Source organism: Neopelma chrysocephalum, unplaced genomic scaffold (genome assembly GCF_003984885.1).
Source record: "Neopelma chrysocephalum unplaced genomic scaffold, ASM398488v2 Primary Assembly neopelma1_23, whole genome shotgun sequence".
Taxonomy (NCBI): Eukaryota; Metazoa; Chordata; class Aves; order Passeriformes; family Pipridae; genus Neopelma; species Neopelma chrysocephalum.
The window spans coordinates 20,292,883-20,311,236 of record NW_020897691.1 but is presented as its reverse complement, the minus strand read 5'-3'; the positions used below and the strand labels follow the sequence as shown (position 1 = coordinate 20,311,236).

Sequence of the window (18,354 nt, the reverse complement as noted above, 5' to 3'; positions counted from 1 at the left end):
TGTGTAAACTGTATATGTTTTTATCAATATGTTTCTTGTAATTTGTATAAAACAAGAGAAAGAAGAGATAAAATAGACATCTTTAGTTTTTTAAGGCAGTTTAATAGAAATAGGAGGAAGAACAAAAATTGAAATTATTGCACATTAAAAGAGAGATTGCTGCCTAGAAAATTACAAACTCTACCACAGACATTTTATATCGTATAGCATTAATAGCTTTGTTTGGGTCTGAGTTACTGGCTGGAATTACCTCATTTTTTATGTTATACTTTTATGTTTTTATAAACCTGTGATACAAAGGAGAGAAAGCCAGGCATACTTTCTTATTTTCTGTTTCTCTATACTGGTACAGGTAAAAGGAAAGCTGATCACTCTTCTTCTGTAGATCATCAATAATGCTAATTTGTGATCTTATGCCAAGAAAAGATGTGTAGGCATTTGCTGCAGTTTCCTAGTTACCCCATTAATTGACCAGACTACAGCATACTTTTGTTTCCAGAACTGACTCAACCATGCCAAAATCTCTGTGTTCTGGATTTTACCCTTATCTGTTGTGACAAGGTGACTTGTGATGGGAACATTAGTGAGTGGCGGTGCAATTGTCTCCTGAAGTCTATTCTGCAAGAGGGGTCTTCCCAGATTTTCATTTCTCACTCCTTGTGATTTCCTTCATTGACTCTTTTCAAATCCATTTGGCATATTGCTGTACAAAGCCAGTACCATGCCAGTTTGTGCTTACTGTGGTTTCTGCCTTCACCAACACTTTTCTTCTAGATGTAGTGCCTTTAACCCTCAAAAAAGCTCGCCAACAATATATTTACTCTCACTGTTTAACAGCAAGTGTGTTGAGGGATAGCCAGAAAGCTTACCTTTAAGTGTATTTAGAACAAATTGTGTCAAGGTCATAAGGGGTTTTTATCTTTGTCATGAGGCCATCCAGGAAATGACTGAACTGAACTGTGCAGCCCAGCCAAAAAGAAAAACACAAAGTGTAGGAAAATAAAGTTCCACTGGGTTTTCTCTTTGTTTGCATAACATTTCTTGATTGGACTCACGTAAAAGTGCTAATTATACAATTCTTTTCATTGGCTTTACTTTCTTACTTTCTCTTTGCTTCCATTTGTAGTGTTTTGCCAAGCCACTTGATTTCTCTTTTGAATCACCATCTGTTTCCTACCTTGTCCTTTAAAGTTTTTCCCTTGGCATGGCCACATGCTCTTCTCATGCCCTCTGAAGCTTCAGAGACAGAGGACAGACACTCAAAGAATATATCCTTAAGCGGGAGGACAGCATTTTGTTTTCAGCCTTATTTTTTTTTCTACTGCTGTGTATTTGTTTAGCAGTCTTTCAGATGCCTGTAATAAGCGAGCTATTCCATAGTTTCAGTTTCCAAGGTCTACTTGCAAAGTTGAGGTTCCATGTGGTCTGTAATGACCAGGACCCTAGATAGGTAATCATTAGAGACAAATAGAATCATTACAGACCCTAGATAGGTTAAGTAGCCAATGAAGGACTTATATGTTGCTTAACCTTATGTTTAACAAAGTAATTGCTGTCTTTGGAAAGCTGGCAATCGTAGGAGGCTGCTGTGCAAAGAAGTGTAAAAGCAATTGCTAGTGCCTGTTCTCTTCCTTGAATTCCACGCCTTGAGTTTGTCTGAAGAGGAGGTGAAAGGCTGACATTTGTGCCATTTTGCCATGGGAACAAAAGAAAATAAAATGTTTGGCTCCCTGAAATTTGTCTGCTGCGTATGAGCAGCCTGTTCAGCCTGGCACGTGAGGGTAGTACTGTGGCTGTCTCCACAAGAGTGATGAATTGTGCCACAAGGAAGGCAGCATGAGTGTAAGAGGTGCAGATTTGTTGGAGATGGCGTAAAAAAGCAGCTCACTTGAATCATGGTCTGGCACTGCATGATCGTGTGTGATCTTAGCAAAGCCCAGCCCAAATGAAAGTCTGCCAGTAGCAAAATGTAAGCATAGTATAGGTTATTTAAAAGTACCAGACCAACAGTTGCTCATTAATCAAAGTAAACAAATTCAGAAGCAGCCAAAGTAACTATGCAGCAAGTCCTTATTATACTTTTTTAAAATCCAAAAAGTTAATTTTTATAGTTCATTTTATCCAGATGAACTAATTATAAGGAAAGGTAAGGTGAACCATTTAAACACTGGAAGGAATCTTCCCCAGGGTGTTGCATTGGTCTCATGTCAGGTCATCCTCTGGGACAGGTTAGTTCTGTAACACACTGGGTTTTGCGCACTTCCTTTACCTTATGTCTGCCCTGTGATAGTGCTTTGCTAAGCAGCATTTGCCGTCTGTAGTTCCAGATGGTTGCAACCAGCTAGGCTGATCCTTTTCCATCCATTGGCTGACTTTGGTTAAGGGACAGATGGCATGTTCCCTCTTTTCTTATGTTTATCTCCTTGGCAAAGTCTATTGTTTTATTCTGCTCCACACAAAAATTACAGGTCAAAGCATGCCAGCTTTGTCGTATTCAGTGTAATAAAGTTCAACCTAATTCTGGGTGATTTTTCTTCCTGTAGGACTTCTTTGGAAAACATTATCAGTCTTGGTCTTCATATGCCTGAGATGTTTTTATGTCCCAGTTGGTCTTAGCAGGTTCTCAGAGACCCACTGTGATAATGCATGACTTCTAGGAAGCCTATAGAGAAGAGGATACTTTGCTTCCATTTTTCCTGCTGTTCAGCTATTCATATCTTGGCACTTACGTGTCAGCAGGTGCGTAAAGAGCTAGGCTCTGCCAGTGCCAAGACTGGCCCAGAAGAGATTTCTTGTGGGGTACTTTACACTTGCAATATTTTTCGGGCTGTCCATCATAACCTATTTTTTTTTCTGTGCACTAGTCAAATAGCCCAAGTTTATTCTGAGCAGGCACCAATAGCTATCATAACAGATGGACAACTGTGTTGGAAACCAAGAAACTATGTACTGTATGCACACTGAGTGTACACTGAACCAGTGTACTGGTTCAGGTCATTCACATAACTGACTGGCGGAAGTGTGCATGTCTGCGGTTAGAACAAGGTGCCATTGATTAACTGCAAACCTCAGTTTTAACTTTCCTAAGTCAGAAGCATAGGAAACAACTTATGCCTGCACTATTGCACACACCAGTAATTCACTGACCTTGCTGTGCTCACCCCATATTTCTTTCACTTTCTTTTACTGACCCCCTAAATTAGCTGTAAGATCACGAGCCGCATCAGTTTGGACGTAACTGAATACTTCTCTTCGGATCTCAATGAAAGTCCTATCTGTTGGCTCTCAAACTTTAAACTTGGATTTATTGTTACTGTGTAGAGATCCCCTGTACATGACCATTGAAAAGCTCTTGGTCCAGGTATTGGGTTTTACTGCTATAAACAATGTCTTTTTTATTACTAGAAAACTATGGCTCAAATTCAAGGTAAGAAAGCAATGGCATATTAATTAGAAAATTACTTACCTGTCCCAGCTAAGGTAAGCTAAAACCATTATTTCTGTAAATTTTTGTGGGTTTATATTGTCTTTGCCTTTCAGACATAAGATATGTTTAAAGAATTTGTGCACACTTTGGTGAAAATTTAGCCTAGTGCAAACTTTACCTGAGACATCTGTCCTGTCCTCAGTCTAGAGGAAATAATGGTCTTTCTCTGGGATCCTGGTAAATAGTCTCTGACAAGAACCAAGCCACATTTCATACTGACAAATGAGGATATTAGAACTATTTTCTGTGGATCCCAGTCTATGAATTGTGTGGAGAGTAGTCAAAGGGTTATTTTTTTTAATGCTGTTTTGATGGCTAGCACGAAAAAGTGCAAATATGAATTTGTATGCTTCTGTTGAGGCATGAATGTTTCATATTTATATGTTCTATGAATTCCAAGTGATATTTTACCTGATTTTCCATTTGTTTTCTATTCTGTTAGTGGTGAAATATTATTTATGTGCCACATCTGCTACTAAACTGTAGTATTCAGTTGTAATTTGGCCACAGGCATGTTAAGTAAAAAAATGAGATTTTTTTCCAGGCTGAAAGTCAAGGGGAGAAAAAAAGAAAAAAGTTAAAACCTCTGTGAATTCAAAGAGTAAAACTGATTCACACTGTTGATTAGAGCAGTATTTGGTCAAAGAACAATGATGTCCCTGTCTATCCATAAATCATTTGCTAAATGCCCCATTTTGCTATCTATAAATGTGTAGCTAATTGTTCAGAAGCATATATTTAAAAATGTCTTGTCTTTCTTTTTCCTCTTAGTTTGTCGTGACGATGTTTTGGAGCATCTATATCTATGACAGGGAACTGGTTTACCCAAAGCTACTTGATAATTTTATACCAGCATGGCTAAATCATGGAATGGTGAGTAAAAGTAATGCAAACACTTTCTTGTGTAAAGAAAAGTCAAGACACTGATTTCCTTGTGCATGCTTCTGCATACACTTAGAGCTAATGCCTTCAGAAATGATTGAAGAACGTGGTTTGCAAGCAAGAGTAACATATTTCCTTCCTTGACTCCTTGAGTCGTATTTGAATCTTTATTAGCTTAGAACAGTGGAGAACCCCCAGGCTAGTTGTGGTGGTCAGCTGTTTTCTGTGATAAGGTAGTTTTCTCAGAGAAATGCCACCCTGGTCATGAGGAAATTTAATCAAAAGAGACTTCCACAAAACAGAAGTTCTGACTTTGACAAATCTTGCTCTAAAATGACAGAAACACTTAATTGAAAGATTTTTTTGGCATTCTACCAAAATATAATTTATGATGGAAATATTTTTATTAAAATGTTTGTTCAAAAATCTGCTTTTGGACTTGTATGTTTTTAGAAAAAAAATGAAATAATTACTGATTTCTCAAGCACACCAAACTTATGTAGCAGAACCTGTATCTGAATATTTTTAATAATGTGAAATTCTATGCAACAGTGCAGAGTTTCAAAATTGCTGCATTGTTAATCATAAAGGTAGTTTCTTCACAAGAAATCTGACCTTTTAATCCCTCTCTGGTATGTCAAGTCAGACATTCTTTCTCTCAACTATATGTTTAAATGGTAAGGGAAAGATAAGACCACACTTTGCCATCAGGTACTTTCCACTGTTTATGCAGCATTTGGAGCTGAAAAGTGTCGTGTTTCCTTCTCTAGTTGCATCTGTGCAAAATGTTTCATTGTTACTTTGTTCTCCATATCAAGGCATGGCAAACCATTTGGCACTGCTGTTCATTAGTAGATGACAGCAGAGCTCATCCTTAAGGGTGTGAGTCCTGTATCACCACAGCAGATCAAGATTTGTCCACTACTGCTGGGCATGATAAATTGGTCCTTTGGAGAGTGGGGCAGATGGCACTGCTGTTCCCTAACTTTTTGTAAAAGGCGCAGTACAAGCGTTGCTGCTGACAAGAGGAGGATCAGCTTTTGCTAGATATTGTACCGTTTTATGATGTTTTAAAAGGAACAGCATGATATTATGTGTGTGTAGAGCAGAGAAAAGAGTCTGATGACTCCCGCTGTGTTTGTTCAGGCTGTCCTCCCTCGAGTTTTGAGGTTACAAGCTGAACGCTTGCAAACACTGCCAAACCATGCATACCTTGATTTTTTTCCCCACAACAGATCAGTGGCAGGTCTGATGACATTTCTTCCAGGTGACATTCCACATACTGGAAGTACCTAACCTGTAACATTTTTCATGAATTGTGAAGCAGTTTTATGTTGTTGTATAGTGTGAAGCAGTTGGCAACAAACAGCCGTATATATTCAGGAAGTCTTCTCTGTACCATAACTGAAAGGTGACTCAAGCTCATGTTGCTTTGTAGAAATGTCTACTTACTGGAATATATGAAGAAGGCTTTTTTATTTGTGATTTTTGGACATCATAGAGTTTGCTGAAACCTATTGTATGCAAGCATCTTAGACTTTTTTTCAACTTGAAGTATTGTAGAAAGCATTTTTGAAAGACTTTTGTAATGGAATTGTTTTCTGCATCAATCTCCATCTATCCAAGTGTTCCTTTAGCTCAATCACAGGGGAAGCTTATGGCTGTGGACATTTCACCACATTTTAGTCACATTCTTTCTGATATTCTACCCGTCATTTTATCCTCATCAGCTTTCATACTAATTAATTCTGATGCATTGCCCATAATAATATGAAAGGGTTATTAAACTACCTTGAGAATGCCAGCACTTCACTTACTAGTAGTTACAATTTTGACATTGGCAAATTTTAGAATTTAGAATAAAATTTTCACCCATGGGAATGGGTAGGACCTCTGGGAATACAGTTTAGAAAAGTCAGAATCCCTGGCTGGTTTTTTTATTCTGAAATAAACATTTATCCTCATGTATATTTCTTCACATTTTGACATCAGCTGTGCACATTCAATGATAATTTTTCTGAATGCAAGGGTGGCCGTGCTGGAGCCCAACCTTGTACAACAAAACTCACACAAGAGACTCATTAGCCTTGGCAGAGTGAAACCTGTCAGTGAAAGGTGGGTTGTTTTGCCTCTGTAGCACTGCTGATACATCCCAATTTTGTGTGAGCTTCCCCTGCAGTACCTGGTGCAGCTCTTAGGAATCTGACTGCAAATGTTACTTAACCTGTGAACACTCTTTCCAGGTTTTTTCACAACAGTTTCCCCAAAAAGTGTATTTAGCACAAAAAAAAAGCCATGAAAAGTGGAAAATGTAAAACTATACATTTTTCACAGTAAAAAGATTCCTAGTTTACTTGAAAAGTCATATTTTTGAAAGTTTCTGGCAGAGGTATTATGAGCAGCTGTAACAACTTGCTCAGCTGTCAACATCAGCCTTCAAAATCCATACATAGAAAAGGAGTGAAAAGTCATGAAATCTGACTGTAATAATAGCAATCATATTTCCATTAGTATTAGAATATTTGAGAGTGTTCATACTTTAGAATATTTGAGAGTATTCATACTTCATAAGCATTTTAAGGTGGCTATAAAGAAGGCTGTATGAAGAAACTGTTTGAAAGGCTGCATTAGCCCAGGCAGAAGTGGTTTGGGCAGCAGTGTCTGTTACTTTTTTAGGTTATAATAATTAGTTCTCATCGTCCTTTTTCTTCTCCTCCTTTCCCACCCCTTCTCTACAGTTACAACACCATCTATACTTAGAATTCTTTTTTCTTGAATACTTAGTACTGTCTTGTTAATACTCAGAGATATCACTCCTTTTATAGAAAAAAATCCCTTCTAGAGATGGGAAACACAAATGAAATGAGCCTTGGAACTATGTGGTCCTATTGCCGATTCAATCTTAATATTTTTTATAAAGTTTCATAGAAACAGAGGAGAGGCTAATCATTGTGCATGAAATAAAAAGCCGCAAACATAAAATTGCATATGGTGTCAAGAACTCTGTTTCCATTTTATATATCTCTCTATATATACACACTGTAATAGTTACAAATATAATTCCTGTGTATGGGAAAATCTGTACAGTAAGTGGTGCCTTGCAGTACCAAATAGTTCCCCATACATGCAGGTTCATACACCTGTGAAAGGTATCACTAACAGAGTTGTACTGTGCTACAAAACTGGTATTTTCATCATCTCAGTCAGTTGCTTCATCCATAACCAGTGGTATCACTATGACTTGAGAAATGACCAGGGAAATCAGTGGCAGGGTTGCTGTTGATTTCTTCAATGCAAGGATTTCATCTCTGTTTGCTATGTGAAGGAGCACATCTAAGTTGCTGACGTTAAGCTTCTATCGGTCGAAATAAATACCTGTCTAAAGAGAGCTGTTGGAAAATGGGGCTGTGTCTCAGTCGTGATCTGTTTCTGAACTGTCAGATGCACTTCCTAGATTTATTAGTTATGCAGATTAATTCATCTTTGTGGGCTACAATTTTAGTTGCCAAATTACTGAACTCTTCCATCAAATATGTCATTTGTGTTCTTGAGACTGTCCTGCAGTTTGGATCCATATCAGCTCATAATTCAACAGGTGCATTTTCCATGGGAAATAGTCTTTCCCATTTTCTGATGGCTGTCTATCTGATCTTTATCAGTATTAGGAATTTTTAATTAAAGGCTAACCTTTAGTGTTTAAAACTAATGTGTCATAGTAATAGGCTTTTTATCAGCTCCTTCCTTGCACCTTTTTGTGTTGGGACTGGACAGGCTGATGCATGGATAACATTTGTTTCCGTAAGTTATATTCCCTTCAATATTAGCACAGGCTATATAACTAGAGGTTGCCCCTATTCTAACCAATGCACACATAAACAGATGTGTAGTCTGCATTAATTTAAGCTTGAACATTGCTGATTTTGAGCCAGGTTACATGGCAGCACTCCCTGAGGTATCTATCCAAGTTAGCATACCATTTCAGCAAGAGTCCTTCTTTGTTTTTTGCAGACACTATCTCAAATTTGTTTTAAAAATGTGAATCATCTTTTGTTTGTGGCGAAGAAAGCAAAATGCAGAGATAGAAACTACTTACTGAGGAGTTTAAGTGGCTCTAGAGGTCACAAACAAAGTATTGTCTTCATATGAGAACTCTAGAGGAGAGGTCAGGAAGAGGGGAAGAAGAATATGCTCTGCATCTGTGGAGTTGGAGAAATGATGATTGCATGACTTCTGTGCCACTGCAGTCTATATGAGCTCTTCCAGTTTTGTCCTCTTGTTATTTTTTAATGCTGCTTTTGGGAAAATGAGAAACAAAGACATTTCTAGAAAGACTTACCCTCTGTCCTTGTATTCAGGAAAATGCACAAAAGCTGGGACAAATAGCAGAAAAAGACAAGTTATGGAGAGGAAGGAGCCTGTCCAAGTGATATATTTCTACTTATTTCACAAGTTATCTCTCTTTTCTTATTGCTGAAAAGTTGAGCGTAGCAGAGAGTGGTACAGAGTCCTGCTGACCACCTCTCCAGCTGTTTTTCCTAGCAGCCTTATCTTCAGTCTGGTGGCCTTGGCCTGTGTGTGTCTCTTTGTTTTACTGGTGAAAAGGACATAACCCTGTTGGAGTGAATCCAGAGTAGGGCCATGAAGATGATTGAAGGGATGGAACACCTCTCCTATGAAGAAAGGATGAGAAAATTGGCATTGTTCAACCTGGAGAAGTGAAGACTCCAGGATGACTTTATTGCAACCTTTCAGTACCTGAAGAGGTCCCCCAAGACAGATGGAGAGATACTTTTTACAAGGAGATGTAGTGATAGGACAAGGGGGAATGGCTTCAAACTGAGAGAGTGTAGGTTTACATTAGATATTAGGAAGAAATTCTTTCCTGTGAGGGTGGTAAGGCACTAGAACAGGTTCCCCAGAGCAGCTGTGGATGCCTCATCCCTTGAAGCATTTAAGGCCAGGTTGGACGGGGCTCTGAGAAATCTGGTCTAGTGGAAGGTGTTCCTGCCCAGGGCAGGGTAGTTGGACCTAGATGATCTTTAAGTCCCTTCCAACCCAAATCATTCTGTGATTTTATGAAAGCTTTTTTTCTGGTGTAAATCTTCTTTCCTTGATGATTTGACAAGTAGAAAAATAGAAAAGTCATGCAAAAATCAAAACTCATAGTAACCTGACGTATAGAGATTGAAAGGTCCAAAACTGGTGAGTTTTTTGACAAACCCATCTCTTCATCATTCGCAGGTCAGCTGCTGCACAGTGCTTGCTCTGATGTACAAACAAGGAGATGTCCTTTCTTTCATCAGTGTTTCCATCTAGCATCGTAACCTAATAATCCTTTTCAGAAATGAGTAATTTGAAACAGTGCATTATACTTCTTGGGGATGCTTCCTAACATAGCAACATCCCATGTATGCGCTCTCTTTATACCTTCGTAATGCCTTATGCTTATGACTAGAAGATACTTACGTTTTTCTGAGATTTGTTTCTAAATCCACTTTAAGGCTTTCAGGGATATTCCAAGTCAACTGCTCTTCTTAATTTACCTATAAATTACCCATTTTCATATGTTAGGTGTGAATAAAGTTTTCAGTGCTCCAGAAAGGAGTTTCTGCTTGTTACATAATTTGCAAAGTTTTCTGATAAAAATCAGGAAAAATTTTTAATTTAATATCCAACAGAATACCCACTCCTAGATGGCTATTAAACATCTATCTGATGGAAAGAGTAGCAATAGAAGCTGGTTGCCTGGGGACTCAGAATATTTGCAAAACCCGTGAAAATAATGTTGTTGGATTTGTACACTTCTTGCATGTTCATGCTGCAGTTACATGGCTCCATCTGCTATCTTCCCTCATTATCTGCCAGTTCCACCACTGGAGCGTAAATACAGTGGTATCAATTATCTCCGTGCTCTGGGGAGAAAAACAGCAGCAGCTTAAAAGATTTTTTTGATCTTCTTTTACTTATGTGAAGGGCTTGGAAATTAGTGGTGCGTCAAAACCTGTGATAGCGTAGCACCTGAAACTTGAGAGAGGCTGCTAGGGTGAAGAAGTCCAAATTATCTGAGTGGCATCCTCTAGGAGCATTAGGAAAACCCCTTTACCTAACACAATAACAGCACAGTAGTTTTTGTGAAGTAGGAGGCTGGCCTTAACCATGTTGCATATCTGCCAGAGGACACTCATCAAGGTAAGGTGAAGACAGCTTTATAACTGAACACAGATGCTGAATGTTTCTGATTACTTGCTTTTTCCAGTAATCTGGAGAAAACACACACAGAGGCTCCTCCTGATGTAAATGACCCCAACCCTTAGTAATGAGGAAGCTTTTCTAAAACTTTTTTGAGTATTTAGTAACAGCTAAACATGTGAGCCCTATTCTAGGTGTGAGCATTGCAAATGAAAAGCCTGAGAGCTGAAATCCCCAGATGAGATCTCTTTCAGAAGTTTAGCCACCTTCTGTTGACAATATCAAATAACTATGTCTGTAAGCACAGAGGATGAGAGCCTCTAGTGTCAACATCAAGTTGTGGGAGTTACTACCAAAGGAGGAGAGTAGGGGAGAGAATCAGTGAGAGAGCATAAAAAGGGAGGTTAGGGAAAGATAGTTGAATGAGAAGAAAAGACAGACGGGAGGAAAGAGATGAATCAAAAAATCAGCTGATGCTATTCCGACTCCTACCTAAAAAAAAAAAAAGAAAAGAAAAAAACCAAACAGATGAGGCAAGCGAATAAAAAAAGGAGCCACAGAATAATGCAGACAAGCTGGAAGACATTCAAAATGCTAAAGAGGACCTGAGGGAGGAGGAGGAGGAAAGGAGTAGCAAGGAAATAAACAGTAAGAAAGATGAAATGTGTTTTCTTTCATTGTTTCACTGGGAAGACTTCCCTCAGATGTATTAGTTAGAGGAATTGAGAGCAAGGAGATGGCTTATGGACGCTCTGTGAGAGGAGGAGAATTGCTTCTGTTGCTGTTGGATGTAGTTTATGGGTCAGAAGAAGTAGTATTTGCACAGTGACATTCCAGGAGCTTCAAAACCTTGGAAAAAGTTTAGGATGAAAACCACCTGCAACCACGCAGTAGTATGAGGCCTGTGTTCATATAAAACATATCTGTGTGATACCAGTAAAATGATGTTGATGTCTTTGCGTTGCTGTCTATACTTTTATCTGACAATGCTGTACGTTATCTTGACTATCCATTTGACTCTCACAGCTTCAGTCCTGCTGTTGATAAAAGCCCACATTTTTTCGTATCGGCTGTGAAGTGTGAGTTGCATTGCATATTAAAACAGATGTTGTTTGCTAAGGGTTGCAGGTGTGCAGGAAGTACCAGAGGTAAGGAGGTCTGCCGTCTGTGTTTCAAACTGCCCCACTTAAACAGCCAAAACTAGGTGTAACCCTGGAAGTCATAATTATGCCGATAGCTTAAAGCCAGATTTTCAGCTGAAGTCACTCATATAAATGTTTGTTAAGGCGATTATTACGGGCACAAAGCAAATAACCAAAGAAAAGCTCCAAAAGAACACATGAAGGGATACTTAGACTTTCTGCCTTACTCTGGGTATGGAGTACATATTGAGCATGTTTCATAGAAGCAGAGTTTGGCCCTGGAGTGCTAGGTCTGTTTGCTAAACCAGCAGAGTTGTGGGATGGAAATGCGTTTGTTTCATTCTGTAATTTTGACAGTATTAGGAATGCTGGTTTTGTTTTAACATTTGTGCAGCTTATATTGCTTACCATAGTCACTGCTGGAGCTGTGCACAACTCTTTTGTAATGCTTAAGCTGTAAGCATTTCTCTGGTGCAACTGCTTGATTTACCAGGTTATAAATGTAAATAAATGTTCAACTTTTAAATACGTCCAAGATATATTCATAAGTGGTACGCGTTTTTGATTAAAATCTGTGCTTTTCTCTCTCAGTTAAAATCAGACACTTGTTTTGTCTTGACATAGTAAATTTCTCTTCTCTGAGTTTTTTTTCCAGAGAACACAGACAGATAGTAGAGTCTAACATTAAAGGATTTATTATTATGATTAATAATGAGTATGTTCAAACAGTGTCTTTTATAAAGAAAACAGAACATTTAACTGGAAAAAAATATGTATTGGAGGAGGGTTGCTTATGTTGAAGAAAGTTTAATAAGTCAGCTGCCAGCTACAAGTTGCGTACTCTAAACGCTCCATATGCAAGCCATCCTGGAGGCGATCATCACAGAGAGCTTTGTCCTTTTAGCAGCTCATGCAAACACAGGGTACAATGCAAATATCTCTTTGAAGGTATAGTAGTTTAATAAGCATTTATTGTCTAATTTTATGTATTTAAGGGACTTTGCTTTGCTTTATGATTACAGTAAAATGCCGTGTTATGTATCCTTGGACGCACTGGTTACCGTTAATACTCAAATAAGAATTTGACTTTACATACAATAGAAGTGAGACTGTACTATATTGTACCCACTTTACTAAACTGTGCTGTTAGTGTTCACACATGTGGCAAATATGACTTAATCAGACCACAAATATTTTGCAGCATTCCATGGTATCTCATTTATTTGTTTAATGTGCCGCTATAGCAACTGGATTCTGTCCTTTTAGATTCTTTTTTTCACAGACCTATGATCTACTTGGTTGAAGCTTGGCAGACAGCTTTTCCTTCAATTGAAGGCATATGTACTAACTCAGTGACCAGATTTTTACCTATTTATCATTGTTGGAAAGTGGGTTATTTCACATGGACCCAATACCGAAAGAATCAGCAGACGTGGTGAAGGGAGTCTGAGCCCAAAAGCTTATATGCTTTTTCCAGCCCTTGAAGTTGGTGAAATAAAAATTACTGCTTTTGCCTGTATCCTGAGATCATTATTGCTTCAGGAGAACTAATACAAGGAAATATTTTGACATTGTTTGTGTAAAAATTACTACTTTTTGAACTAACTTTTTCTTTGTTAATTGCTGTCTTTTATGTGTCTTTGTATTTGGAAACAGACATCATTTCTGCAGAAGTCATTTCATATTCAGATGATTAATATGTTGAAGTAGTGCCACAGCAGTAATGTTTTATACATGCTGATAGGCAGAAATCAAGGATTTGGGGACAACCTTAGGACCTACTTTTGCTCATGGTGGGGTGTAAGCTTTGACATAACCTGACATCTGCCCTGCTGTTCAGTTCAATCCCCATATTTTTTACTTTCCCACATAGATACAAATAAGTAAAATCAATGTACATTTTTAGTAACTCCTCAAATGCAACAGGCTTAAATTCAGGATGTAGCATGAAGGGGATTTTGGACAGATGTATAAGCCATTGCTATTAATCATTCAGTTCTACAATTGTCCCTTTTACCTCTGGATATTCAAAAGCACCCAAGTTCCAGCCTAGTGCCCTACTCAGGAAAAATCATAATCTTTTGGAGGTGTCTGTTTCTGTCAGAGACCATGAGTCTGACTAAGGTGACTCTTTCCCTCCCTCTGACAGCAGAGTTGTCTGAGCAAGAAAAAGCTCTAACTATGGAGAAATAGCACGGGGCATGGAGTGTCTCAAAATGGCAAAAGGTAGACCAATAGCCAATACATGATTTGCTCTTACATCTCCATTGCAATATTAACTGATATGCTTCAACTCTTCACAGCTTACTTTTTCTTCAAAACAAGTAACGCTGCATATTTGAAGTGCTGCTTAAATCCTGCTTTTAAATTTCCATTTTATTCCTAGTTCTGACACTGTTTTACCCAATAATCTGAGAGAAATTATTTAATGTTTAATCAAAAGCATTTTTTATAAGTCTTTATTAGCTGATGCCTGCGTTTTGTGGTGTTTTTTAATGATAGTTAGAAAAACAGCACTGTCTCTTGCAGGATTTTATAGCACTGTGCCTCTGTTTCTGGTTATGAAGTGTCCCAGGCAGGGCAGCTCCTGTGCCAGACCAGACTGTGTGCACCTGCACTCTGCTCTTCACTGTGCTGGGGGCTTGCCGGTTCCTCCGAGATATTTCCCATTCACGTGCCTCAGCATCCCATTCATTCAGTTGCGATGAAGAGGTGAATTGCCTGCTGCAGATTACTTTGAAGTTCGTAGATGCAAATACAACTAAGAGTTAGTTGATATTGTCCATTCTGCTGCAGAACAGAAGCGGCCTCTGCTTCAAATAGTTACATTATTTCCTGTTGTATACAAATTTAGTGCTCCTGATATCTCATAAGATATTCTAGGCTATGATGCATGCTGCAAAAAGTTCAAATATACCTAGAAAGGAAATTCTTCTTTATAAAAATCACAGTAATAGTCAAATCACATCCTTAAATTTATTTCCAACAGGAAGCAATTTTATTTGCTTCCTAGAGCGTTTAGCTTTTTGTTCTGTTACTTTGAGCTTTACCAGCTTTATATAAACCCACTATGCAGAGTTCCAACTTGCTGAGTCACCGCAATGCACATTTTTGTGGCTTCTTTTGCAAATGCAGTATGTAACATAGAATTTTTTTATGAACTATACAGGGGAAATATAGTCTACTGAACTTCATATTTTAAGGCACTTCTAAAAATGAAGATATGGGAAATGTTATAATTTTCTGTAAAGGAAATATCCACTAAAAATGTCTTTTTAGTAACACACAGATTTACTGATGTTTCCATTAACAAACAAAATTGTGTCGACTGCAAGTTATTTAAAAATTCATACAGCTGCAAATCATTTAGAAGGTGAATTTATTAGAGACTAAGGTGGATAGGATTTTGGTCTTTGCTCCTGAAGCAGAGGAATGAAAGATGGAAAAGAGAGGGAATTGGAAGGAGAAAGAAATGCATGTGTCAGAAGCTAACAGAAAAAGTGATAGCCTTAGAGGTTGTTAAGGAAGAGAAGACAGTAGAGGACACCAAATGCTGAAATAAAGAGGTGCTAATAGTAGTCAGCTGGAGAGAGCCATAGAACATAGAGGTGATAATTGTGTGTGCTGTACTTGACTGAGAAAAAGCTTGAGAGAGAAGTTAGAAGTACCCAGTGTATATTGAAAATGTCACCCAGCGTATATTTTAGGCCAACATGCAGAACTTTGGCTTCATTTGGTTTCTTGTGACCACTAGTTTTACACAGGAATTTTCTTTTTCTGCCATTTTTGCGAAGGCAGAAGTCAGAAGAGTGCCCTCTGTACACATGCTGCCTCAAATATCCCCAGAGTTTGTGGGTCTTTAGATCTCACAGTTGTTTGCACTGTGCTACTGAGCCTCCTATAGTTACATTCTCCATTATATCAGCTTGGTAGGATTACTGTATATAGTAAATCTATAGTAATATATATATATATCATGTGTGTATATATATAGTGTGTATATAGTATAGTATATATAGTGTTTGTATATATATTCACTATGCATAGAGAGAAATACATCATATATAATATATATTGCTTTAAAATGGTACCTAGTACTATTATAAAGAGCATCTATAATTTTATCTAAGCTAAGCTCCATTGATACAGATACAAAATGTTTAGTACTTAAATTTCTTTCACCCTAAATAAATAGGACAGGTAAAGACTGGCAAAAAAAGAGTTTGTATTTTCCCCGTGTTACAGAGGAGAAACTAAAACATGGAATTTGTGGTTTGCCTGAGGCTACGGGCAGTCTATTAGATCGATCTGTAAAGTGAATCTGTGTTTCCTTCATTAGCCAATTCTTTTATTAAGAAACAATCTTCTCTGTCCAAACCAGGCAAAGAAGACAAATACATAGTGAATGAATGAGCACTCACTTGGGTTTCAAACTCATGCACTATTGGAAGGAGGAAGTGACTCAAGTTTTGAATAGAGAGATGTTGCTCTAAGTCCTACTTCACTTAGTTACAATAGGCGTTTGTAATCATATTTTTGTTTTGTTTATATCACTGGAAGTACAGGTTCATCTCACCAACTGCTTTTGTGTTTATGTTTTCTTTTAGTATAGCAACTACTGTCAACTTATTCCAAATAATTTGATTTTGGGCGTACCTTTTCTCTGTAAGGAGCAAAATCCCTTAGGTTTCCACTCTTTCTCAGATGACAGTTGATTTGAGAAGAGAGACTGGCATGTAAACAGAAGGATGATTTAAGAAGGACAAACTTGGAAATTGAAAAGCTGTCAAGGGGAAAAGGTCTCTCTCTTTTGCCTTGTCATTTTTTGTTGTTTCTTTTGTTGTCCAGGAATGCTGTTGGACCAAAGTGGAGTGGGGGTGTTGCTACTAGTGAAAATCAAGGAAAGCTGAGAGTTTGCAAATTTTTTAAAGATCTTTCAAAAGTCTCTTTTATGGAGTCAAAAGCTGTGATTGTGGGTATATGACAAGAGGAAATAAAAATACTCTTAAGACAGAAAATAGCTTGTGTGAAAGTGTGTCACTGACAGTAAAGTATAAGTAGTGGCCACGAAGAGTTGTATTTTGATTATTTTGGCTGAGGTAATAAGATGTATTTTTACTAGACAAAGTTATACCAGAATGAGCAGCAGCACAATGTAGAGGCCTGGATTCACTTTGGGAAGTACCTTTCTTCAGGCAAGAATTCAGTGTTTACCAGTCCTGTCTCAAATCTGAACTCTCAGCTTAGCTGGCAATAATACAAATATTCACAGCTGTATAAAAAATGTTATTTAGTTCACAACAGTAGCCATGGTTACCTGCATACTTTCATTGCTTTATTCATGTGTAATTCTTTTTTTTTTTCCTGGAAATACCATTACCGTGTAATACAATACTGTACAGCCTCTTGGTAAGTTTTACAGTGTCAGGAAGAACATTTTGTGGTGAATCCGAAAGCATATTATATCAAGTTGGCTTGTACATAGAAGATCCCACCTATACATTGCTAGGCAGAGGAGGGCGAGTCTGAACACACTGTGACTGCAGTTTCAAAATATAAATAGGAATATGTAAAACTCCTTGGCATTAAAAAGTCTCTGACAACATTTTAACTGCACAACATGTAAAAAGAACTAGCCCCTGCTTGGTCCCCTCACAGGTGACACAGACCAGGTAATTCCTGTCAGTACCTGTTAGAATAGCAGATTATCCTCATGTATCTTGCAAGAAGTGTGAGCCCCAGGAACCCCACAGTGTCAGAAGGGTAGAAAAGTGCTATGATTTTTCTCTTCTCTCTCCTTATTTTTGTCAGTGCATTCAATGTAGATGCAATGTACTTGGGAATCTAGTGTTTTTATTACATTTGTGGAAACCGGTCTCATTTGCATTACTGCAGCAGAATTCCCAACCATATTCTAACCTTTGCTAAGAAAAGAAAATAGTACTTAATCTTCCAGATATCTCAGATCACTTTGCAAACAAATGAATTAAACTTTACAAGAGTATTAAAGACAGTATACTTAGGCTTTTATGTTATTTTTCTAATTGAGAGGTATGACATTAATGCCGGAGGATTAAAATTGCCTATTGGTTTAAATTAACAACAGCAGCAAAAGGAGTAAAAAATATTTGCTTCTTTAATCTGGCGAATTTATCTAAACTCTTTCAATATAAGGTTCCTTACCACTGTTGCTACTGTTGTAGAGAAAACTTAGGGGACTAAATTAAATGTCAAAATTGTATTTAAGGGTCATTTTCCTTGGCATTTTCATGGAAACCATGAAACCTTGGCAGTCGAACTGAATTTCTAAAAGGAAATTTTAAATTTGTTCATGTAACCTTATGAGACCTTTTTGAAAGCCTGATAGAGTTTTAATATACTATCCTGACTTTTTTTTTTTAATGCATCTCCCACAGCAAGAAGGAAGATGGCATTAGGATGAAAATTTCTATAGCGCAACCGGCTGTTACCACAGTCTGGCTTCTGTTACTGCTGTAGCGCTGCCAGCTTGCAGCTATTTATAGGCATTAGCCTATATCTGTCCACACACATGGATCTACTACTCTCTTCCACAGTAGTTCTGCTCCTGAGGAAGTTGGTCTGAGATTTCAGGCTTAATTTTTCCTCTCAGAGGCCAGTTCAGCTATTCTTATT

The 18,354-nt window shown here is 37.9% G+C and overlaps 1 protein-coding gene across 3 annotated transcripts in view; it reads left to right on the top strand.

The window, feature by feature from the left end:
* AIG1 (androgen induced 1) overlaps window positions 1-18,354 on the top strand; it is a 124,365-nt gene that overhangs the window by 40,760 nt on the left and 65,251 nt on the right. For all 3 annotated transcript variants that reach the window (XM_027689466.1, XM_027689483.1, XM_027689475.1), the window contains exon 3: window positions 4,259-4,360. In XM_027689466.1, coding sequence (XP_027545267.1) covers window positions 4,259-4,360 — 102 coding nt within the window. The remainder of the gene's footprint in view (window positions 1-4,258; window positions 4,361-18,354) is intronic.